This window comes from Lolium rigidum, chromosome 7 (genome assembly GCF_022539505.1).
Source record: "Lolium rigidum isolate FL_2022 chromosome 7, APGP_CSIRO_Lrig_0.1, whole genome shotgun sequence".
In the NCBI taxonomy this organism is placed as follows: Eukaryota; Viridiplantae; Streptophyta; class Magnoliopsida; order Poales; family Poaceae; genus Lolium; species Lolium rigidum.
Window position 1 is genome coordinate 9,519,305 of NC_061514.1, and position 25,603 is coordinate 9,544,907.

At 45.5% G+C, this 25,603-nt stretch overlaps 2 protein-coding genes across 3 annotated transcripts; both read left to right on the forward strand.

Annotated features, from left to right (window-relative positions):
* The first annotated feature begins 586 nt into the window (after nucleotides 1-586).
* LOC124674127 (probable glutathione S-transferase GSTF1) lies at nucleotides 587-2,541 on the forward strand. Its single transcript, XM_047210165.1, has 3 exons — nucleotides 587-792; nucleotides 927-975; nucleotides 1,821-2,541. Exons 1-3 carry the CDS (start codon nucleotides 643-645, stop codon nucleotides 2,279-2,281), a joined length of 660 nt encoding a protein of 219 aa, XP_047066121.1. The 5' UTR covers nucleotides 587-642; the 3' UTR covers nucleotides 2,282-2,541.
* LOC124674125 (probable glutathione S-transferase GSTF1) lies at nucleotides 598-24,883 on the forward strand. Of its 2 annotated transcripts, XM_047210163.1 has the most exons (4): nucleotides 598-622; nucleotides 11,392-11,567; nucleotides 11,708-11,756; nucleotides 24,359-24,883. In XM_047210163.1, the coding sequence occupies exons 2-4, from the start codon at nucleotides 11,418-11,420 to the stop codon at nucleotides 24,817-24,819; spliced, it is 660 nt and encodes a 219-aa protein (XP_047066119.1). In that variant the 5' UTR covers nucleotides 598-622; nucleotides 11,392-11,417; the 3' UTR covers nucleotides 24,820-24,883. The 2 variants fall into 2 exon arrangements, with proteins under 2 accessions (XP_047066119.1, XP_047066118.1); XM_047210162.1 differs by lacking the exon at nucleotides 598-622 and having other exon boundaries at nucleotides 11,338-11,567.
* The last annotated feature ends 720 nt before the right edge of the window (nucleotides 24,884-25,603 follow it).

Sequence of the window (25,603 nt, forward strand, 5' to 3'; positions counted from 1 at the left end):
CGGCAGGGGTGGGAGCACCTTACGTTGTAGCGGTCGATGCGGGAGGAGCAGCAGCGTCTGGATGAAGTCTACTAGCGGCGGCGTTTGGTGGAGTTGCAGCTCCGCCTACAGAGGCAGGAGTTGGATCACCGTCAGCGGCGGGAGGAGCTGGAGCGGCAGCTGCGTCAGGAGGCGGTGGCCGCGGATAGATCCGCCTACTTTACGTTCGTGGCGGAGAGAGTAGGGGATTATCGACGGAGTAGCAGGGGAAAGAGCTACGGGCGATCTTCCACCTCCACAAAGCCGGGTGGACAGTAGGTAGTAGGCTCGAGATGAAGCAGGTTTCACATGTCATCCGGGGTCGAGGAGTGAATACTATTTTACTCGAATTTGCCCTGAAATATTATTCATTCCTCGATCCTGAATAACAAAATAAAACTACAAGTATAAATGTTTAGTTTGTTTAAAAAAAACTCATATCGGAACCGCCGGTTTCAGAACATCACCCCAAATAGAGGATGCAGTGCCGGCGCCCCGCCGGTGACTATTTGGGGTCGCCGGTGGAGACGCTCTTAGATGATGGCCTATAAAATTGGACGGTCTTGACATCATTCTGCACACCCTTATCCATCTCACACCTTCATTCAGCATCAGCTCGGAGAAATGGCGCCAGTGAAGGTGTTCGGGCCGGCGATGTCGACGAACGTGGCCCGGGTGCTGGTCTGCCTGGAGGAGGTGGGCGCCGAGTACGAGGTGGTCAACATCGACTTCAAGGTCATGGAGCACAAGAGCCCCGAGCACCTCGCCAGAAACGTAAGTACCCTCGATGATTAAACCCATGCTCTGTTTCGTTTCTTTTTTAGATCTCGATGACCATTCCCGTAGAAACAGACCTTGGTGCTCATGTTTTTCTATCTTGGTGCGTGCCTTGTTTGTTTTTCTTGCAGCCGTTCGGCCAAATGCCTGCTTTCCAGGACGGGGATCTCCTTCTCTTCGGTATGATCTAGTTTGTCTATCTTTTTCACTCACTTTGAAGTTTGAATCAACTTATTAATTACTGAATTTGAAATAATATACTTAAAAGCATATTTAAAAAAATTCTATTCTGATCCAAATTTTACTTCTTATAAAGGATTTTATCCTTCCCCTTTCAAATAGCATACCGAGGGAATAATATACTTGCTCTATATGGAAATATAAGACGTTGTAACACACTATATTAGTACTCTTAAACGTCTTATAACTGGGTACGGATGAAGTACACTCTCGTGAGTTGTATGCAAATTACATAATGAAATAGGTAGATTACATGGGTTTAGATTGATTTTTTCTAATCTCATATTCTTTAAGGATAGTAATCTAGAAAACATAGAGCTTTGGTTCCATTCAAATAGAAAAGTTGAATTAGAGATGTGAAAAGTACCAACCAACATCGATTATAACCCATAACTTTTCCAAACTAACTTTCTCTGTAAAAGTATTATTCTTTTTATGTAGACACGGTAAAGGCATGTATTCAACCTTTTTTTTTATCCGCGTTTGGTTCTTTAGAGCAGAGCAGAGGCTCATAACCTTGAGGTCACGGATCCAATTCCTACCTCCGCACCTAACTTAGCTGTCTATATAAATATAAGAGAAATATTTTCTTTAGATATGGAAGATGGTTGTGTCAACTTTTTACTCATGCGTTCCCCTAGAAGGCAAAACCAAAATTGAGCAGTTTGCAAAAGCACTTGCCTCCACAAGAACAGAATGCAAGGCTCCTTCCGTACTTTGCAAACCATCGGTCTCTATTTCTTCCAATTTACTATATCCTCATATTATATTCTTTGTGATCCCAGAGTCACGCGCGATCTCAAAGTATGTCCTCCGCAAGTACAAGACGGACGAGGTCGACCTGCTGAGGGAGAGCAACCTAAAGGAGACCGCGATGGTGGACGTGTGGACAGAGGTGGACGCGCACACCTACAAGCCGGCCCTGTCACCCATCGTGTATGAGTGCATCTTCAACCCCATTATGTACGGCATCCCCACCAACGAGAAGGTTGTGGCCGAGAGCCTCGAGAAACTCAAGAAGGTGTTAGAGGTCTACGAGGCGCACCTCTCCAAGCACGAGTACCTCGCCGGGGACTTCATCAGCTTCGTGGACCTCAGCCAGTTCCCCTCCACCTTCTACTTCATGATGACGCCACATGCGGTTCTATTCGACTCGTATCCGCACGTCAAGGCATGGTGGGAGCGTCTCATGGCCAGACCGTCCATTAAGAAGATCAGCGCCAGCATGATTCCGCCCAAGGCATGATTTGAATGCAGGAGAGGTCTCATGCCCTGAGTTGGCATTGCTGATATCGTGCTTCTTTTTCCTGGTATCACTAATAAGGATATTTGTTTTTCAAAAACAGACATCTCAGCCTCTGCCGATGCATAGATAGTTTATAGCGTATAAGCTGTTAGTATATGTGGAACTGCTTGATTGTGTAGTTTGGTTGTTGTGCCCTTGTGTACATGTCAAAGATCTGAAAACTCTGGAAATTAAACCAAAGTTTGGTAGTTATTTTCAAAGAACAGTGAGCTTTATTAATTTACAATCATTTGCGACTAGCACTGACATACAATTCGGAGTTGGGCCACATAAACGCAATGTCTATTCCGGGATCATCCTTGATCGCGTCCTATAGCAAAGTCACATGTGCAGCTGGGTCGTGCGGTCGTCGTCATGATCGGAGCAAGCGACAGTCAAACGATGCTTTCTAGATTTTTTTTGAGACCAAATTCCCCTCCCTTATCGCCTCTCTCCTCAGCCACGGCCGGCGGTGGATATCTCTGTCAGCGGTCCAGCTACACCTGAGAAAGAGTTCAGTACAATTGAAGACAGCGGTCCAACCCTGGGCCAGCCCAAGTGAGACAAGCGGGCGCCGTCCTGGCTGGCAGATGGCCACTGGGTCACGTGAACCGTAGGAGAGCTATAAAAGGGAGATCCCTAGCATCCAGGATGGTTGTCGTGTAATTGAGTGAAATTGTAATTCGAACGGCAGTGCGGTGGAGAACTGGCTGAAGGGGTGGTTGGTTGCAGCAAGCCTCCAATAATTCCTGCTAGATAGTTGTTCACAATTGGTAATCAGAGCCATACGATCCACAGATCTGGAGATTCCCTCCCATCCACACCACACCCGGTTCGCCACCCGTCGGAGAACAGAAGCCATGGAGAATCTCTTGCCGGAATCCAAGGCCTTGTACCAGCTTCTCCGATAGGAGACGAAGGAGGAGTACGAAAGCCGTTTCGCCACGTGTAATAAGGAGATGCTCGATGCGGTCAAGATGTTCGTCGAAGACACCAAGGAGCAGATCAAGGATGTCCACACCACCATCGATGGCGTCCCCACGACAGTGAGCGCCGATCTGCAAGCGGCGAAGGAATCCATCGGCGCCGAGCTCGACGCCGTGAAGTCCACGCTCAGCTCTGAGATCACGGGGCTCGCGACCGCTGTGGATCGAGCGATGCGCTTCGATCCAGGAGCCGTGGCGGGAAGGCCTTCGACATCCACATCCAGGGAGGTCGACGCGCGCACCGCCGGCCCAGATGGGCGCCACTGGGAACCACAAAACCGGGGAACGAACTGTGCCCTGCACACGAATTCCCTGGAAGGAGGTACAAATTTCAACCGAAATTTTTTTCCCCATCGCGAGTATAGCAATCCGCGTGCGCCTGGTAGTGATTCTCATTATTATGCTTCTGGTTTCCTTTCCGTTCGGATCTGCCTCAATTTGATGGATCCAACCCAAAACTGAGGCAACGGCGTTGCGAGGATCATTTTCGGAGGAACCTGACGGCATCCAATCTCTGGGTCACTTTTGCTGCTGATCAGTTTATGGGTGCAGCAGCAACTTGGTTAGAGGCTTTTCTTCAGCAATGTCCGCAACCCAATTGGATGCAGTTCGCTGAAGCAGTCCTGACTCGGTTCAGTAGAAACCAACATGAAATTCTCTATTGTTTCATACCATGCAGGAAACTACCATTGAGGATTATGTGTCTCGTTTTTCTGAGCTGATGGACCAAATCTCTGCTTATGAGGAGAGGCCAGATCCAGTTCACTACACAACCAAATTCATCGATGGTCTGCAGCCTTCTGTACAAGTTCTCGTTGCAATTCAGCAGTCGAAGACCTTAGAAGTGGCTTATTCGTTGGCTCTTCTCTATGAGGAATTGGGTGATGATAATCAGCAGCGATTCCAGCCAGTAACTGCATCTGCATCGAGAAGGTCCATTTCTGTACCGCCACCACTAGCCAAGTGGGTATCTCGATCAGTTGAGGAGAAGAGAGCACTCGACAGCCAGAGACCTGCCAGTGTAGACAAATGGAACAATCTCTTGAACTTGTGCTTCACTTGCGGAGAAAAGTACAGCCGTGACCATCAGTGCAAATCTGCTATTTAGTTGCATGTCGTGCAAGAGATGGTTGATTACATGAGATCATGCACAGATAGTGAGGAAGAAACTCTTGATGTCGAAAGAACCTGTGAACCAGCAGCTGATGATGCTCTCTGTTGCAGCAGTTAGCCCAGATGTTACTGCACCAAGAACCATGCAGTTGCAAGTGCACATTCATAGGCACAAGTTTCTGTTCCTTGTTGATTCAGGTAGTTCTGCTTGTTTTAATTATGAGGAGAAAGCCAAGCTTCTGACCGGCTACATTTTACTAACTCTATATTTTACAACCACACTATAACATCTACAATTTTCTAACTAACAACGAATACACTAGATTGCAATTTGTAGTACACTACTAATTTACAATACATAAATTCTAATATACTAGAAATTTGTAGTACACAACTAATTTATATTGCATAAATTTGACGAAAGAGAGAAGGAGCGCAACACTCACCGGCGGATCGATGATTGCGCGACGCGGACGGAGACGGGGCGTCATGGACGATGGAAATGACATAGGTGGGGTGGCAGTGCACCGTGCGCGACGGAGGCTGGGACGAAGTGGGCGGCGCGAACGAAGACGGGAAGAGAGCGACGTGGATGTGAAGAGGCGGCGCGGCGGACGACGACATGTGTGTGCAGGGGCGGAGCCAGGGGGGCGAGCTAGTGTATGTGCGCTAATGGCCGAAAATTAGTACGAGTACGTAATTAATTAGCCCATGATCCATTGATTCAGATGTGGACCAACGAAAGTAAAGCCCAGAAGCCATCTCCCGATCGCGGCCTTGTATTTCCAGATCGAAAATAGCTCTGCACTGCACCTGATCACACGTATACAATCAATAGGAATCAAATGATCGATCTATCCTGTACTATGTGCCCTAAGAGCATCTTCAGTCGCGTCCTCCAAACCTTCCCCCAAAACGCGCCGGATTGAGCGTTTGGGGGACGTGTTTTGTTCGTGCCGCGTTTGGGGGACGTCGCTCCCCAGTCGCGTCCCCCAAACCAATTTTCGCAAATTTTAAACTTAAGCGAGATTCATCCAAACTTGCCATATATTACATAGATTCGAACGAAATTTGACTAAATTTAAACTAAACCTAATCTAGAACCACTTGCGGCGGCCGGAGGCGTCGTAGTACCGCCGGAAGTTGTAAATCTCCTCGGTGACGACCTCCTCGCTTGACGCGCTCCTCGACGGGCTCGTCGACGGGCTCGTCCTTCACCAAGCCGCTTGGTCCCGCCTCGCCGTCGTCGGTGAGGTCCACCGCCGGCTTGCCGGAGTCGCGGATGGACATGGCGATCGCCGCGTCCAGGTCGCCCCTCCGGGCGTCCTTGTCGTTCATGTACGCCAAGAACGCCGCCCGCAGCCCCGGGCAGTCCTCGGGGTCGTCGCCGCCGGCGATGAGCCGTCGCTGCCGCTCGTACTCCGCCATCGGCGCCGCCCGCGACGCTTCCTCCAGCCTCCTCCTTCACCTCCGGCTTCGGGATGAGGAGGGCGCCGCCGCGCCTCCCTTGCCGCCGTCGGCTGCCGCCGCCGCCACGCCTCGTGTTGATGGGCGTCACCGGCTCCTCCTTGACCTCCCGTTTGGGGACGGTGTAGGGCGCCGACCGGCACGACGAGGACGGCGTCGATCGCGCCGGTCCCGAGGAAGAAGAGTGCGAGGAGGAGGAGTACGTCGTCCTCCTCGGCTGCCATTGAGGAGACGGCGGCGGCGACGACGGCATCTCCAGCCTTGGAGCGCCGTTGCGGATGCCGCGGATGACGTTGTCGAGGGTGCGCCCCGAACGCCCCGCAACAGGGCGCGGCCGTCCTTGTTCCAGCCTGTTGGGGCCGCCGACGAGGTTCTCGGTGCTGCGCATCTCGACGTCGTACTTCGCCTTGAAGTACGTCGTCCACCGGCGTCGTTGTTGGTGACCGCCCACGTTGGATCCAACCGCTCCGCGGGGGTGAGTTGAGCCCGCCAGTGCCTTGATGGCGTCCCTCCATTGATCCGTGTCCGGCTTCGGCGGCGGCGGGATGCCAATGCCGTTCACGGCCATCTTCCATCCGCCGCTGCTTGGCAGCCCGCATGTCCGGCGGGACCGGATACCGGCGTGGTACAGCCGCCCACGCCTGCGCCACGGTGAGGCTTCCGCGGCCGAAGCCGTTCGCCGCGGCGATCTTGCGGGAGGACGAGGTCGACATTTTTTGGAGCGGCGAGGAGAAGATCTGGGAGGGGGGAGGCGGCGGCGACGATAAGGATTGTGATGAGCGGCTGTAAGGGTATATTGCCCCTATGTGTGGTTTTGGTAATTAATGACAACCCCTATGGACTAATGTTTTCATTGAGTTTATATGAAGGAATATTCCATAGGTACTACTTGTACTCCATGTGTTGGATTCAAGTATGGATGCCATGAAGATAAAGGTATACCTTGTGTATTGGCATCAAGATCATCGGTATGAAGATATATATGTGATATGATCAAGAAGAAGAAACGAAGATGGAGTTCTTATGTGGAACTCAATATTAGCCATGCTCTATCTTGTGTGAGTATGAGAAGATACAAGGTTGAGTTGGGCAAGTTCAAGATGAGCATCTCAAGTGAATCACATGCTTGAAGCTTGCCATCCATTTGGTGATAATGGACTAGTGAAGATGTGCATCAATGGAGCTTTCCCATCATAGTGTATGGGGGAGCATTTGTGAGTCTTCACGAAGCAACATTGGTCAAGTGAGGCATTCCGGCTTGAGTGAAGCTTGAAGAGTTATCATCAAGATCAAGCGGGATGCGCAAGGCAAAGGTATGGCCTTGCTAGGTTTTCCTTTACCGGTCTCAAGGTGGATGTTGGGAGACCGGATTATAGGATAGATAGCCGCACTATTAAGAGGGGCTTTCGGTTGAGTAACTTGATCACATCGTCTTAGGGAGCTCAATCCTTTGCATACTTTGCATATCCTTATTGCTTCTTGGTGTTTATCTGTGTGAGGTTCTTGAGCTTGTTGCTAGCTTTACAACAAGCCCAAGTTCATCGAAAACGGAATCCGCATGCATCTTCTATTGCGTTTTCGAGTTTGGACGTCTTCACCGGTTCTTGACGGTGGGAGACTCCCTCTCTAAAATCATCTAAAATGTTCTGAGAGGAGTCTCCATATTGTTGGGGTTCTATTCGTCGTTATCTTTCCAACAAAATTGGTTTCATGCGAATCGGAGTTCGGGAGCAATAGTTATTAAAAAAAAAGGAAAGAGGAGAAAAGAATAAAAAGAAAAAGAGAAAAAGGGGAGGGAGCCGGCCGGCCGACCGGCCCAGCAACCGGCCCACCCGGTCCGCGACCGGGTCCGGCGCTGGTGCCATCCGGGCCGCTTCCAGGGGTCTTTGGCCCATGTCCGGCGGCTGGCCCGGTCCGTAACCGGCCCGCCCGGCGCTGCCCCCGGTCTGACCGGGCGCCCGCCCCAGCTGGGCTGCCTCCTTCTCTCACGCGCGCTACTGGGCCGCTCGCCCCGCGCGCCCCTTGCCTTATCCGCCGCCAGCGCGCGCTGCTACCGCCCGGCTGCTGGGCCGGCTCGACCGGGCTCCCCAGTGCCTGGTCCGGTCAGCCGGCTGGGCCGCCGGCTGGGCATGTTTTTCTGCCCGTTTTTCTTGCCTTTTTCTTGTCTTTTTCCTCCCAACGGTTTTATTTGCTCCTAGCTATAAATAGACCTTTCTTCCACCTTGAGCTCACTAGTTCTTCCCATTCTCTCTCCTCCATTGTTGCATTTGAAGAACTTGCTCTCCCCTTTGATTCCTCCAACCATTCTTGCTCATTCTTGGGGGATCTAAGAGAGGAGATCTAGATCTACACTTCCACCAATCCATTTCTTCTCTAAGTGAGGGAATCTCTTGGGATCTAGATTTTGGAGTCTTTTGTTGACTTTCCTCATTGTTCTTCCTCTCCAATCTCATCCTAGCATTTGTTGTTTGGGTGGGATTTGAGAGTGAAGGACTTGAACACCTCTAGTGTTCTTGCTTTGCATCATTGCATAGTGTTGAGCTCTCCACCACGATTTGTTCGAGTGAGAGACCGTGAGCTTGTTACTCTTGGAGGGTGACCTCCTAGTTGGCTTGGTTGGTGTCCCGGTGATCTCTTCGTGGAAGATTGTGAAGGGGCCCGGGCTTCTCCTTCGTGGAACTTGTGAAGTGGTTGTGGAGCTTGCCATCTCCGGAGCGGAGGAAAAGCTAACCATAAGGAAAGGGCCATTATCCTTCGTGGGTGTGGTTCGGAGAATAGGGTGAGCCTTCGTGGCGCGGGGAATCCTTCGTGGGACCTCCACTCCTCCAAACGTGACGTACCTTGTTGCAAAGCAAGGGAACACGGGAATACATCCTCGTCTCCGCGTGCCTCGGTTATTTCTATACCCGAGCTATCTTTCCTTGTGATAGCCATCGTGCTTGAAGTACATATATCTTGCTATCACTTGTGCTACATATATCTTGTGCCTATCTTGCTTAGCTCTAGTTGCTATTGTTACACTTAGTTGAGCTTAGCATATTTAGGGTTTGTGCTTGTAAACTAAACGTTAGTTTAATTCCGCATTCTTACAAGACAAATCCGCAGGAGTTTGTAATTGCCTATTCACCCCCCCCCCTCTAGGCGACATCTCGATCTTTCAGCGGCGAGAACTGCAGGGCGTCTTAAAACAGCGGCGGCAGCGGGTGGTTGCACGCAATAACTCCGGCGCGGACGGCCACGCGGCCATGCACGACGAGACGCGTCCCTGCGCCGCCTGGGAAAACAGGGACGCCATTAACGTCGCTTGACCAAAGGTAGGCGACGGGGTTTTAGCCTTCCGTGCCGCTGACGGGTCGGCCCCGCCACTCCCCGCCTCGCTTTTCGTTGTGTCCGGCGTGCCCGGTGCGTCCCCTGTGGGACGGGGACGGGCTCGGGGCGCCGGACACCGTATGGGGGCGCGCCGGACAAAAATGGGCTTTGGGGGACGTGGCTGGAACGGTTTTTTTGTCCGGCGCGCCCCAAATCCCTTTGGGGGACGCGGCTGGAGATGCTCTAATTGTTAGGAATTGGGGGCTGCCGCCTCCTAGAGCGCTGGCTGCTGCCGCCGGCAGGCACCAGCAACTCATCCTCACCGCCTACATCAGCCTCATCAGCACAGGATCGGACCAGGATACGGGCTAGCCACTTCGGCGTTTTGTGTAGCGTCTATGTCCACGACGACCGGTGTGTAGTATGTGACTACTGCTCGAGACTATATAGTCACACATGCTGTCTATACCTAAGGTATGTTGTGAATTAGATTACAGTTCAATTCATATTTGCCAATAGTTAATCTTCTGTTAGATCAATAAGTTCAATGTCGATGTGTCCACTGTCCGATAGAGTTGAAAAACAAAAGCAACAGAAGAACTCAAAGTACAGTTTAATTTTGTTAAGAACTAATGGTTCAAAAAATTAAGAGAACGATAAAAATAATTTGCCAAATTTGTCATATTGTGATTGATGGTATATTTAAAATATAATTTATCGTATTATAGTATCTTCTATGTCGTTCACGCCGGTAAAGATTTTTATTTCCATGTTGTTCATCCTGCAAAAAAAAACGATAAGCCGTCATCGCCCCCCTATAGTCAAATCCTGGCTCCGCCCCTGTGTGTGTGTCAGCTCGCATATGCACGAGTGAGGGAGAGTTTGTGTGAGCAGGGTGAGCTGAGTGCGAGAGGAGTATGGCCATTCCATGGGGTTCGCACGTAGGGTTTTTTTGGACCAACGGCAGCGTGGCCATAAGACTACGGCAAGTACAGGGCGTACTAGCGACGTAGATTTGTGAGCCACACCTCCCTTTTTTATGCAAGCTGGGCCTCTAGGGCCCACCATAGCGGTGGGTCCGAATACACAACCACGCCTTAGATAGATAATTAGCAACGTCATTGAAAAAATATTGGGCCACCGGTGTTTTGGCCAAAACCGGCGGCATGGACTTTTGGGGGTGTGTCGTCATTGTTTTTCCTCTTATAAGCTATTTCCTACCAGTGCTAGGCTATTGCATTTCAGGCCTTATGAAACAACAAGCAGCAACAGGTCATGTGAGCATGCGGCAAGAAACTCATGATCCGTAAAGCAAATCGTCTCCGCTGACCTTATAATGGTCTTCTCCTATGTCAGAAATGACAAAATCAGACAAAATTTAGAGATTTGAAAGTATGCATACTTAGATCCACGTTATTATTATTTTATATTGCCTGCAATATAAAGGATTTTAAATTGATATTTTGCATGTTCATAAGATACTGTACATCATTGCCTACATCATCTGATATTTTTTCAAATCTTTTAAAAATATCTGGATCACTTGAGCTGGGGCCAAAAATCTCGAAATGGAAAGTTTGCTTGTTCTAGAACACACTCGAAACCAGTGGCACCTACCACGTACCTCACTGCTGACGTTAGCAGACCACGCATTCGTTGACCGCGGGGCTCAGCAGTGACCTCACGATGGTCTCCTCCTTCCATCTTCGAGACAAAGCCACGCATGACGTCCACACACCTCCCACCAACCAAAGTATCAATGCAGAATTAATTGGAAGATGCCCTATAAAATGGGATGTTGTTAGGGCATGAGCAATGGGGGCAGTATGTTGATACTTCCCCAGCTCATCCAGCTAGATTTAAAACGATGAGGCTACAAGTCAGTTTTCTTTCATCCAACGCAAGAACGTGAGGCCACTGTGTGGACCCAACCATCATTCCCTTCCCCGCCTCCTTTCCTCTGTCCTTTTTCTCTTTCTCTCTCCTCTCTTTCTCTTGCTTTCTCATGGAGCGGCAGCCTCCTCTGCAAGCGACAACCGCACCTGCAGGGCGACTACTTTCTTCTCCACCTGGCATCCGAGCCTAGTTGGCTCTGCAGGGAAGTAGCATGAGGCGACGCGTTGGCCATGCCCTTAACATCATGCTGCACACCGCTCGCACGCAGGCAGATAGATACGCACCCTGATCCATCTCACGCCTTCAGCCAGCATCAGCTCAGAGAAATGGCGCCGGTGAAGGTGTTCGGGCCGGCGATGTCGACGAACGTCGCGCGGGTGCTGGTCTTCCTAGAGGAGGTGGGCGCCGAGTACGAGGTCGTCGACATCGACTTCAAGGTCATGGAGCACAAGAGCCCCGAGCACCTCGCCAGAAACGTACGTAGCCTCCATGAGTTTAAACCCATCCCCTGTTTCGTTTCTTTTCTAGATCTCGATGACCATTCCTGTTGAATTGTAGAAGCAGACCTTGGTGCTGATGTTTTTCTATCTTGCCGCGTGCCTTGTTTTTCTTGCAGCCGTTCGGCCAAATCCCTGCTTTCCAGGACGGGGATCTGCTTCTCTGGGGTATGATCTAGTTCGCCTGTCTTTTTCAGTCACTTTGATGATATCTGAATCAACTTATTAATAACTGAATTTGTAATGATATACTCAAAAGCATATTTTAAAAATTTCTATTCATCAAAAAAAATTCGTATAAAGGATTTTATCCTTTTCCTCTCAATAGCATATTGAGGAAGAATATACTTCCTCTATACGGAAATATAAGACGTTGTGACACACTGTTTTAGTACTCTTAAATGTCTTATAAATAGGTACGGAGGAAGTACATTCTTGTGATTTGTATGTAAAGACTAATAGAAATTGCATATAAAATACAAATTAGTTTATCGATACAGAGTCGCGAAGTATAATTTTGCACCGTCTATTTAATATTTTTTTAAAATTTCCAATCGTTTCATTATAACAGGATAATTCAGGTGCTTTACTATAACCAACAGCATATTGTTTCGGCTCGGTTTAAATCCAGTTATCTCCCTAGGGATCTCCAGAATGAAAGTACAGAACGAAATAAGTAGATTTGATGGATTTAGATTGACTTTTTTTATCTCATATACAAGGATAATAATCTAGAAAACATAGCGCTTTTTTTTGACCCTGAAAACATAGCGCTTTGGTTCCATTCAAATAGAAAAACTGACATAGATGTTAAGTGGTGAAAGTATCCATAAAGGAGCCAAATAAAATTAAAATTTCTTGCTCCGTTTTGAATTAGAGACGTGAAAAATAATCAAACAACATCGACTATACCCCATAGCCTTTCCAAAGTAACATTCTCTATAAAAGGAGTACTCTTTTTGTCTAGACATGGTAAAGTCTTGTATTCAAACTTTTTTTATTCATGTTTGGTACGCTAGAGCAGAGAATAGCAGTTTGGTAGCTCACAGAGGCTCACGACCTTAAGGTCAAGAATTCAATTCCTCTCTCCGCGCGTAACTTAGCTGTTTATATATAAATAAGGGACGTGGCTACACAGTGCTATAGCACCATATAGGCTACCGCAGTGCCCCCCATGTCCGAATCGTTTTTTTCCCAAAATAGCATGTGGTCCCGCCAACCCTGTCCCGAAGTAGAAAGTGGTCCCTGGGCCTCACATGCCACCTTGCGCGCCGTTTTTTTTGACTCGGTCACCAGGAAAAGACAACCACACAAGGCCTCACGACAGAAAACTCAAGACCGCACAACGCCTCAGGACAGAAATAAAAATACATGCCAGAGGGACAAAACATACATCCCCGACAATTCCACCCTGAAACCCTAGCTCCTACCTTCTTCCTCCTCACGACGGCTACAGATCTCACCTCCATTGCTGCCAGGAGAGATTCTACCAACTCTTCTACCAAGAGTACCACCAATACAGGAATATACATCTTCCTCAAGAAAACCACCTTTCTCCATCCACCTCCCAGTACTTCTACAAGATCTGAACAAAGAGGATTCTGGAACAAACCTGGGCAGATCTGAAGAAAAATCTGGGGACAAATAACCTGGAGGTAACAAATTGATCTTATCTCGTCCTTATCTCACCCCCTGTTCTCCCCAAAACTCCCATGTGTTTCTTACTTCTATTGCCCAAAAGATCTGGAAAAACTGAGCCATCAGGAATTCGGATGGAAAAACTTCTATTCATGAAAAAGTATTCATGTTCAGGAACATGAACAAAAAAGCAAGCTAAGTTACTTACCTGTCTAACTTAAGATAGCATCAAATTGTTCCAGACCTTTGCATTGGAAGTAATTTTATACACCCAAAGAGAACTTGGCATGTACATACAGTGCATGCATCAGATGTATTTGATCCAGAACACAAAAAGAACATGCAAACTAAGCTAGATATGTGTCATACTTAACATAGCAAACATACTGATCCAGAAACTTTGCATGGAAGCTAGGTTTATACACCCAAAAAGAACTTCTGTTTTGCATGATTTATACATCTGCAGGGTTTGCATGATTTATACATCTGCTTGTTTGCATCATTCCACAAAAGCACTCCACAAATCCATGCAGCACCACTCCAGAACCTGTGTATTTGATTGTAATAAAATGGTTAGTTTGCATCTAAAAATGCTCAAGTATTTAAACATGTAGTTTAATTATCCAAAATATGCAATAAGTATTTAATTAAAGCTGGATAGAGCAGTAGTATTTAATCAGTGGAAGTACATTTTCTGCTAGGCCACCAAAGCTTTCTTTAAAAAGAAAACTTTGTATACCCCCATGAGCCAGTTCTTGGGAGTAGTACAAACATGGTTATGCTCAAGGATTGGTCAGCTCCCGCTCACTCGATCATCCCCACCCACAAACCCAGACTGTCAACCGCATCAACACCGCCAAGCTGATTGTGGCAATACTTAACGAGTGGACCTCATTAGCATGTGTATTCTAAGCAGTGACATGTTGTCAGGCTCATTCTTGTGTATACTGTGGTCGGTTTTCAGGATATGCTTTGTTGCGGAAAGATTATCGACATACATGCACAAGCACACTCTCCAGCTCTACATGCTTATCGCAGTTTGACAAAAGTAGACACACTTCAACATGTAGTTTAATTATCCAAATATGCAATAAGTATTTAATTAAAGCTGCATAGAGCAGTAGTATTTAATCAGTGGAAGTACATTTTCTGCTAGGCCACCAAAGCTTTCTTTAAAAAGAAAACTTTGTATACCCCCATGAGCCAGTTCTTGGGAGTAGTACAAACATGGTTATGCTCAAGTGATTTGGGCAGACTTAAACATTTTGTACAATATGAACTAAGACATACACAACTTTGATTGCAGATATGGATCCAAAATGTTCTACAGGAGCACTAGATCTAAATGAACCAGCAATTGAAGGTGACAGGGTAATCGAAGATGTCAGTTTGTTCCGTGATTTGCAAATAGAAGTAACAGGCAGCATACAAAAGACCTTGAGCAATCCAGATGTGACCAGAAGCTCAGAACATAGCAAGCATGCAAGTGGAAGCTACACTGGTGCTTCTGCTGACACAAACCCGGAAACTGCTGAAACACTATCAACTGATGATTCCGGCAGTGATGAAGATGAGGGTGAAGTCCAGTCAACACCATGCAGCCAAACTGAAGTTGAAACCCCTTTCAAAGGGAAGATCTATGATTCATGGGAGGATGCGAAGATGCAGTACAACCGCTATGCTAAGAAGATTGGGTTTTCCATCAAATGCAGTACATCCAAGGTTTCGAAAGTTGATGATCAAAGAGACAAACAGCTGTTTGTTTGCAACAAGAGTGGAAAAAATGAAGACATCAATAAGTTAGAAGCACCACCTGTTAGGCAAAGGAACAGAAGCATCACCAAGAAAACTGAATGCAAAGCCGATTGAGAATTAAAAGGAGAGGAACAAAGTGGTATGTCACATACTTCATTGAAGAACACAATCACAATTTGGTGAAGAAGTTTTCCTTGAAAAAGTATTTGAGATCTCACAAAGGAATACCTAAGGAAGAGAAGGATTTTGTTCAGCTCTTGCATAAGGTGAATCTATCTGCTGGCAGGGTAATGAGGATTATGGGAGAGGTCTATGGCGGTCTCGCAAATGTACCCTATGACAGTAAGGATGTGAGCAACTTCATGGCTAAAATTGATGAAGAACACACGCACAAAGACATGTCCCTGTTGCTAGCTCACTTTGCAAGGATAAAAAAAGAAGACCCAGATTTCTATTTCAACATACATACAGATCATGCGGACAAAGTGGACCGCATATTCTGGGTAGATGGGCCAGCAATTGCTGCTTACAAAAATTACAGTGATTGCCTCTCATTCGACAGCACCTACATGACCAATATGTACAATATGCCTTTTGCACCATTCATTGGAATCAATAGGTACTGTCAAACAATCCAGCTAGGATGTGGGTTCCTAAAGAATGAGAACATAGAGAGTTTTGTCTGGTTGTTTCAGGAGTTTCTTGAGGCTATGGGTGGCCTGCAGCCAGATAACTTCATAACTGATCAAGACGCGGCAATGAGAAGTGCAGTTCTCGTAGCATTTCCAAATTGCTGTCACAGAAATTGTAGGTGGCACATTATGCAAAATGCGCAGGCCGTTTTGGGCAACTTCTTGTCAAAACATGAGGAGCTAAGGACAGAGTTGAATGAGATAATTGATTACAGCATGTCGGTTGAAGAGTTCGAAACTAGGTGGGCAGAAATGATTACCAAACACAATGTAGTGGACAACACCCATATCTATGATCTATATCATATTAGAGCCACTTTTGTGCCAGCCTACTTCAAAGAAAGGTTCTTTCCGTTCCTACGTACTCATCGCTCGTAGTGAGGGGTTCAACGCTGTTTTGAAAACTTACATGGACCCGCACAACAATTTGCATCATTTCTTCCTTCAGTACATGAAGTTGCAAGAAAAGATTGATGTAGCAGAGGATGCAGTTGAATTCAAGGATGAAGACAAGACTCTTAGGGCGTGGGGAGATTTTCCAGTTGAAGAGCAAGCCTTGCAGGTGTATACACGGCCCATTTACTTGCGCTTTCGTGCGGAGCTTCGTAAAGTGACATCTTATAATGTACAGCAAGTTGGTCATGAAACGTACAATGTTAGCCCTATCAAGAATTATGTTTATGGCTATGGCAGTAGAAGCTACAAGGTAGAGGCTAATTTGGAAGCTGAAAATTACAACTGCGAGTGCTGCAAGTTCAGCAGGGATGGGTTGTTGTGCTGCCATATTTTTAGAGTCATGATGCAATTGGGTAACATTGACAGAATTCCAGAGAAGTACATCCTCAAGAGGTGGAGAATACCAGAGGAAATTATCGTGGAGGAGAAAATGGAATTGCCAAAGGTACCAGTAGACAGAAAAATGAGTAACAAAGAAAGGCAGCAGCTACGTTATGGAACAATGTGCAATGATTTCACTAAAGTAGCCAAAATTGCATCAACATCTGATAAGGGGAAGGCGCTAGCAGATAAATACATGCAAGCTTTAGAGAAAGAATTGTTAGACATGAAAGCTTCGAGTCTCGCTAAACGTAAGAAAAGAAAAAATGCTACTACTGCTCAAGATGGAGAAGGGGCAAATGATGGTGGGCTTGATAGTTTTCCGCAGTTTGCTCATGTTGAGGATCCAGTATTTGTTCCAAAGCAAGGTCGTCCAGCAGAGAAAAGAAAACAGTCTGGTTTGCATTTGAAGTCATCCAAAGTTGTCAAATGCAGCTTATGCGGGTCTAATGAACACACTGCGGCTATGTGTAAAGATAAGATAACACCAGCACCAGAGCCCAAAGAATTTGACTTCTTCCGTGAAATGGTGTAATCACATAAGGGAATTCATATTTTGTTCATCTTATCAAGTACTGGTGGATTTGTTCTTTGTGTAAAATTGATTTTATACATTGCCCAAATGTTAAGCTATCTGTTGCACTGGGGATTATGATTTTGTGTCTCATATCCAAGTTCTGTGAATTAATTACATTCATGTAATTTCGTTGCTTAATCATGGACATCAATCATTCACACTGATTATGCTTAAAAAAATTCATAAAAATCTGAATTTGCATGCTTTTGTACTTTCTGGATTGGTCATCACAAATCATGGAGAGAAAAAGATATATCCAAATCTGAATTTACATGAGAAATCATGGAAAGATACATTTTGTACTCCACATAAAGTAGTACCTTTGAGAATGTACCACTGGTTAACTTCTTATGAGAAGAGAAGTTCCTCCCAGTTGATTGTATTCTTGTGAAAGTCCACCCATTTCTTCAAGTTAAGCTTCCTGAGAGCTGGCATGTCCGTACCTCTAAATGCTAGCATCTTTCTCCCATTCCATTCTTCAATGAACTTTAGAACGAAGAACCCACAGTCATACCTTGGAAAAAAAGAATGTTAGTAAGCTGAATGTACTTTCCTGCATTGAGATGAACAATTAAAAAGCATATGTTAGAACTTACTTAGTGTCCTGCATTGGCGTACTTATGTGTACTGTTTCATATTTTGAGATATCAATTTTTGACTCACTGTAGTTCTTTGCCCACAAATGCTTTATACTTCCGATGATTGTTCGAGAATCTTTCACGAGTCCACGATCACTCTCACGTCTCATTGAGTCCATCACTTCAAACCTACCGGACTTCAAATTCAGCACGATAAGGTAGTAGTGCCCAGTCATGACATCCAAGTCAGGTGTCAAGTCTTGCAAAACTGAGAACATTACCTGCATGGTTTTGAAAAAAACATGAATACCTCAAATTTGTTTTAAACAAGAGGTTTGCAACTCAATTTAAATTAAAGCCTAAAATGTATAAAACATCAACACATTCGAGATTTGTATCGCCTATAAAATATGTAACTACATCCAAACACTGCAAAAAAGATTCGCCCAACAAGAACGAAGTGAACCAGACAGTAATTACATCTTTTTCTCTAAACCTATTTCCTCTAAAACTACAGTTTATATGTGAAAAGTAATAATTGAAGAAACAACCTGGGACTTACCATGTCTTTGTGATCAAGACGGTGATTAGGAGAACACTCGAATGCTTTCTTCACTGATCTATCCGTCAAACAAGTGGCAGCACTTCTGAGTTTTGTCTGCATGTGGAAGGAAACAAGAGGATAACACGTTTAAAAAAAAGTGAAACTACTTATAAAATGGAACTACTGTAAAATGGCACTACTTCATGTAAGAACACAATCAAAGTACTGGAAAAATGGCACTACTGAAAACAATCAAAAAGTGGTAGTGCACTAACCGCAATCCTAAGTGGCATGACAAACTTCTTCTGCTTGGCCATCTCTGTAGAAAGTGCTTGCAACGCGATCTCGCAAGTGGAGTTACTTAACCAACCACCAGGCTTGACAGAGTCAGCCAAATCACGGAGGTAAATGAAGAAGTCTCCATAATCAATAATCCTTTCGCCGTTCAATGTATCTTTAGTTTTCCCTCCATACATGCAAACCTTGTCGTATAACTCAGAATCTGACTTAGGAACAGACGGTTTCTTTGCGTTTGCAATGAATGGAGACTTCTGATGTGGACCTAGCTTGACTACCCTCCTCGTTTGCGGAATAGGTGTGGTACTACCAGGCGTCGTTGGAGAAGTTCTTGCATTTTGCAACACATTGCCCTTCCCTGATGAGGGAGGCATCTCAATAGAAGCATATATTTTATCCAGTGAGTCACCACTATCATCATTGCTGGAAATAACAACAAGTTCTTGAACCTCCGAATCTTGTTCCGGTATTTCCATAACATTCTGCTGGTTAGGTACTGATTTCTCTTCTAGACCTTGCTCAGCTACTGTTTTCTGAGGTATGGTTTGCTCTGCTAGTGTCTTCTCGGCTAGTGCTTGGTCGCCTCATCGTCTTCTCGCTTAGTTCTTGCTCACTTAGTGCTTGCTCAGCTACTGGTTGCTTACCCACTGTTTCTTCCACTTGACTGAAACCAAGATCAAACGATGGGCAATGTTCCGCCAGCTCTCTCACCTTTCTCTGATAATTTGTTTCATTTGCAGTTTGAATGGCCAATTCCTTGGTTTTCCCTCTGTCAAGCTTTGCAGCGTGAATATGGTTGTGACTTTGATCGCTTGATGGCGAGTTGTAAACCTTGTTCATGCTAGCATTGGCCCGTGCTTCAGCAGTAGCAAATCTTGTGAGCCTCCTCTCAATCGGGCTGGCGGAAACATCATGCTTAATGGGTGACATTGATCTTGTGACAGGCCTCCTGCCAATCGGGCTACAAGAATCTGTTTTCTTTCTCCTTGTTCTAAGTTGGCCTGAACCTTGGCTACCCTCTTCCTCTTGACTCCCTTTACTTCCTTCCATATTATTAACAGCTGGAGGAGTTTCAGTGCTTGATTGAGATCCTGTACCATAAACTTGGAGATTCCTCAGTGCATCACCCAAGTTGGTCTGTTGAAGGGATACTTCTGTGTCCTGAGTAACTACAGCTGACACATCCTTGTTGACTTCTGTAGGTTCTTCCATTTGTACATTGCTTCGTGTTTGTTGTTCATCTTCGACAAGTTCGAGTTTCCTACTATGTGGTCATTTTGACAACCAAATGCCTTTTCTTCAAACAAATTTGCGGTCGCTTCCTCCTTATGCACTTCGATGCCTAAATTATCCTGATGATCTTCAATGACAACATGCTCTTCCGGATTAATTTCAGAGCCTCTCATCTTCTTCTTCTTAGGCCTTGCAGCAGCAATAATTCTGTCATCTGGCTTTCTTTTCCTAGACTTTGCAGCAATCCCCATTCCTGGAACAACATCCACTTCTGTGGTACCTGCCATGTGGTCCAGTAACACCTCCTCCTCATTCCTAGCTTCTGTCACCTTCTGCCTTGTGCGACATCTCTTCTTGCTAATGATCTGCACATCTTCCTCTGCCTGGTGATGATTTTCAGAACTTTCCTTCCCTTGATTAACTGCAAATGACCTCACAAATTCTGCAAGACCATCTTCAAACACATTGCACATGCTAGAAACAGCTTCTCTGTATATTACCAGTTGCTGTTATATAAGAAAAGATTTAAAAAAGATAGTGAAAAATCTAGTGTATTTGTAATAACAAGTAGAATATGCCGCTAGAAGTAACAAAAAATGTTAAGCCTTACTTCATCATTTGGAGATACTGGTGCATGTCGTTTGATGAACATGTCTACAACAGAGGGTTCAGCAGAAAACAAAAATGGCTTCTTCCTGAAGCAAGCCTTGAGCTGGGGACATTTAAAAGAAAAAATGTTCAACAAATGAGATCATGCAAGTGATATAAAAAATACATGCTATCAATAAAAATTATAAATCATCATTATATGTAAATTTGCAAAAAAGGGTAACAATTGGAACTTATTTGAAGCTTCAGTGTATATTTCTCCCAAATGCTACTAGGTGAAAAAAATTAGCTGTAGTTTTATGTGGATCAAATTCTCTTTCGTATGTATAAATCGGAACCAGAGACACAAATTAGCTATAGGGTTAAAGGTACAAAAATAAAAACATCAAATGTATAAAGCATTTGTTAGCTTCTTATGAAATATATGATAACAGATTTAAAGAAACATTTTGTTAGCTACATGTACAAAATCAGAAAAGTTGTATAAAATATACATCCTATGCAGGCAAAACAAAATATTGAAAAACAGAGAGATACTTTTCTCCAGAATCTTATGCTATAAGAAAAATTCACCAGAATAAGGAAAAAAAGCGGGGTAGTACCGGTAATTTTCCAAACGATCCATCCGCTTTAGTATCCAGCTCTACGACACGCTTTATGAGTTTGTTTGTCCAGACACATATGCGAGGTCCAACAACTGGTACCTTTACGGCATCTGTTTGTAAAGAATCAACATATAGGACCTAGAAAACAAATTATAAAGTGCAAATCAGTATGTGTTAACTACAGCCATTGAGAAAATGTGTGGAAAAAGAAAAAACAGTCAAACATACAAAAAACTAACCATGAGGTATGGCATGCAAGCCTTAAACCAGTTCTTGCTACCTTTTGCATTCGCGGTCTGAATGAGGATGTCAATAATAAATCTTGCCCAGTTCAACCTTGGGATTGCTTCTGTGTTAATAACCGCTGGGTAACACTTTGGACTGACATATATTGTAGTAGTAGGAGCAAACACAGAAGAGATTAGGTAAATGATAAATTTCCTCAAGTAAGCAGCATCAGCAGGATATGTTTCCCCTAATTGAAACTCCACATCTGCGACAGTTGGTTGCTTGCCATTGTTGATCCCCATCATCTCGAGAACAGAACTTGTTGCTTCAATATTTTGCTTGTATGGGACAGGGAAATTACCCATGGGTACTGCCATTACATTGACAACAGACTGGACATCAACAGGTATCTTCCCCCTATCACCAAAATCAAGAACACGAGCAACCGGATCGAAGTGCTCCATCAGGTAAATGCATAACTCAGGTATTAGCTTGGAGCATTTCATGCTTAGGATGGCGGAAAATTCTGCTTCACTGATCAAGGTACGCTGCTTGCTCGTCATTCCCTTGCAAACCCTCACAACCTTCATTGGAGAAGAACGGTTGAATAAGTTGACCTGCATCAAATATAAACTTCACATCAGAGCACACCCCACCAAATGCATGCAAAATAAATAAAAAATAAAAGAGGAAACGGTAAGTAGAAGCAAGTTTGTTATCATGTACCGGTTTCTTAGAAGCAACAGTAGTCTCTACCCGAGGGATTTCTTCTTCAACTGATGGGCAATCCACTTTTTCAGCTGGCTCAACTGCAATTGGGTGCACATCATGCAAAGGAGGGACACTCTGCAATGGTGATTGGTCTTCATGCCCGTTACCCGCAGGCACATTTTTATACTGTAACCTCTGCTTCATCCTTTTGAATTTAGTGGTACTTTTCTGCCGGCTCTTTGGGGTCTTAGAACGTTTCTGCAAAGAGAAAAGAAAAAGGAAAGAAAACAAAGCACCGTAAGTATTACACACCCCTAAATCATCCTAGTCAACATTTGAATGAAAAAATAAATTGAGGGAACAGAACCTACAATTGGATTGACTGATTTCATTACAACTTAGATGAACAAACCCTGCATAGATCAAAACAGAAGTTATCTACATATTATTACATCCTATGCAGTTGAAATATACAGCACTAAGCTTGAGTAAAATCAGAAAGTTGGGAAAATGTACGTCCTAAGCATAAACATTGTTCAATACTTTGTGGTCAGCTATTTATATGATGTACATCATATTAAAAGTGAATATACATTCTGCAGATGAACAAAAAAATTATTCATGTTCAGGAAAATGTACATCATATGTATAAGGATATACATCCTACATGATGTAATAATATGAAAATGAACATCCTTAGCATGCAAAATGTACATGCTACCCAAAAATATACATATACACAAAAATATGATGTACATTTGCAAGACAAAAACCTAGTTGAATGGCGATGGGATGGAGGTGGTGGAGCCGTGGCGGCGGCGGGTTCAGTTTGCTGTATGGTATGGTTTGGCTGTGCGACTTCTTGGTGACCAAGATCTAAACCCTTTACTACAGCTAATGACAACCAACTTTAGTGTGAGTGATCAAGAAACAGCAAATGGGAGTGCTACCCACTCCCCTGTTTGTACTCCACTTGCGCTATCACCCTGCTTTCAATCACATTTGATCATATCCAGCAACATTCGAGCATGAAGAACTGTACTAGGAACGAAATGTTACTGTACTACATTCAGAAATACAAGTACTACTCCCTCCGTTCTCTAATTTTTTCCTAAAACCAAACAAGGTAGTACAAGGCTTCAAAAACACATGCAGATATACATCATAAGTATAAGGATATACATCATACAATTGGGAATATATATTTTGCAGATGAATATACAGTGGAAGAACAGACAGTTAAAAATATACATTACATGCATGAAAAAAATACATCCTATGCCATGCAACAACAAAAATTAACAAAATGCAGAGAAGTACTTAGCTACAAGGTTTTATACATGCTACAAATGAAACACATGAGTGCAAAATCACAAAAAACCATCATACCTACAAACTAGATCTACAACATATTAATCTAGTAGCTAGTCTGCCATATGAATCTGTTGATGTCCAGTCACTAGTCTGCCATATGAATCTCAAAATTATTTGAATACAACCTGAACAAAAACTGAATTAAAAGCTGAGCAATATACTCTGGAGATTATTCGTTCACATAATCAACAACAACAAAAACGAAACAAAAGTACGGGCACAAACGGATAACAACTCTAATCAACAATTCATGGGTGGGGAAACTAACAGTATAATCAAAAGTTCGTGGGTGGGGGAACTAGAACGGACTCACGGGCGACATGAATTTCTACCCTAGCCGGGGATGGGGGATGTACCTCGACAGGAAAACAGAGCGCGCATCACAGGAAAACGCAAAAATCGTCCAAATCGGAAACATGAGATGCTCAAATACGCCGAATCGAAGCACTAACCAGCACTTGTTGACGAAGAACAACGACGAGAATCAGACGCAGAATCCAGAGATCTGGCACACGACACCAAATCCAACCTAGCACCACCTCGAATGCACCGAAATCGGGCGAGGACGAGCCGATCCACTGGTTCCCACCACCGATTCTGCTCTCCCCTAGTGCCCCATGCTACATGAGACCTAGCAGACGGCTTCCCGGAGACCAACTCGTCCACGGTGAGGCTCGATTTGGTGTGGGCGACGCGGGGGAGAACGGCGGAAGAGAGAGCAGAAGCGGCGAGCGCGAGCGGAGAAAATCACCGGACGAGGAGGGGGGATTCGCTTCGGTTGATACGTGTCGGAAAAAATGATTCTGGCCGTAGGATGTTAATCGGACGGAGCGGACAGGTGGGCACCGTCTAAGACAAGGCAGTGCTATAGCAGTTATTAGAAATTGGGATAAATAAGAGCACTTTTATCTTTAGATATGGAAGAGGATTGGGTCAACTTTTTATTCATGAGTTCCCCTGAGAGCAAAATTGAGCAGTTCACGAAAGCACTCGCCTCCACAAAAACATGTCCTTCCAACCTTGCGAACCATCGATTTCTAGTATTTTTACCAACTCTAGTCAATCCTTACATTGTATTCCTTGTGATCCCAGAGTCACGCGCGATCTCGAAGTACGTTCTCCGCAAGTACAAGACGGACGAGGTCGACCTGCTGAGGGAAGGTAACCTGAAGGAGGCGGCCATGGTGGATGTGTGGACGGAGGTGGACGCGCACACCTACAACCCAGCCCTGTCCCCCATCGTGTACCAATGCCTCTTCAACCCCATGATGCGCGGCATCCCCACCGACGAGAAGGTCGTGGCCGAGAGCCTCGAGAAGCTCAAGAAGGTGCTGGAGGTGTATGAGGCGCGCCTGTCCAAGCACGAGTACCTGGCCGGTGATTTCGTGAGCTTCGCCGACCTCAACCACTTCCCCTACACCTTCTACTTCATGGCGACACCGCACGCGGCGCTATTCGACTCGTACCCGCACGTCAAGGCCTGGTGGGAGAGGATCATGGCCAGGCCGGCCATCAAGAAGATCAGCGCCACCATGGTTCCGCCCAAGGCTTGATTTCATACATGTGTGTGTGTGTGGTGTTTCCTTTCTTCCCCATATATGTGGACTGATACCATAATAAGCTTTGTATCTCCAGAATTGCACTAGCGTTCCATCAAAAAAAGAAAAAAGAATTGCACTAGTGTGCGATTTGGTTCTTGTGTAAGAGCATTTTTAACACAGCCCGTAAAAATGTGAATTGTAAAACGCGAGTTAAGGCCACTGAACTCGTGTTTACATGTCGCAAAAGTGTCGGCGCAGATCAGAACCCGTAAACAAAAACTGTACAAAAGCATATTCCTAAATATGCCACTAAATCCACATGTCAGACCTCTTTTTTTTCTTTCCTCCTTCTTCTTCTTCTTCTTCTTCTTCTTCTTCTTCTTCTTCTTCTTCTTCTTCTTCTTCTTCTTCTTCTTCTTCTTCTTCTTCCTTGCTCCATCCACCCATCATTTGGCCGAGGTCCACGCCGGCCGCCCCGCTCCGGATCCGCCCCACCCTACCCCGGCCTCGCCCACGCCTCGCTGCCCCGGCCCCGCCCATGTCGCCTCGGCCCCACCCACGTCGCACTGGCTCCGCCTCGCCCCGCCCGCGCCGCCCCTCCTCGGCCATGCCCGCTCCGCCCCGAGCCGCCCACCAGTGAGCTCACGCTGCCCACGAGCTCACCGGCCCACGCTGCAGCGAGCTCGCCCGCCCCACGCCGCCCCATGTCATCACGAGCTCGACGGAATTTGGTTGGATTAGCTCGATCTGAAATTTCAGCGCGCCACGAGTAGGGGTTCGTGTTCAGTTCGCTCTT

What these genes read in the sequence shown, in the direction of transcription:
- LOC124674127 (XM_047210165.1), top strand. Translation starts at nt 643, where the DNA reads ATGGCGCCAGTGAAGGTGTTCGGGCCGGCGATGTCGACGAACGTGGCC. An exon ending in CCGAGCACCTCGCCAGAAAC is followed by an intron (nt 793 to 926) that starts GTAAGTACCCTC and finishes TTTTTCTTGCAG; the next exon opens with CCGTTCGGCCAAATGCCTGC. An exon ending in CGGGGATCTCCTTCTCTTCG is followed by an intron (nt 976 to 1,820) that starts GTATGATCTAGT and finishes TTGTGATCCCAG; the next exon opens with AGTCACGCGCGATCTCAAAG.
- LOC124674125 (XM_047210163.1), top strand. Translation starts at nt 11,418, where the DNA reads ATGGCGCCGGTGAAGGTGTTCGGGCCGGCGATGTCGACGAACGTCGCG. An exon ending in CCGAGCACCTCGCCAGAAAC is followed by an intron (nt 11,568 to 11,707) that starts GTACGTAGCCTC and finishes TTTTTCTTGCAG; the next exon opens with CCGTTCGGCCAAATCCCTGC. An exon ending in CGGGGATCTGCTTCTCTGGG is followed by an intron (nt 11,757 to 24,358) that starts GTATGATCTAGT and finishes TTGTGATCCCAG; the next exon opens with AGTCACGCGCGATCTCGAAG.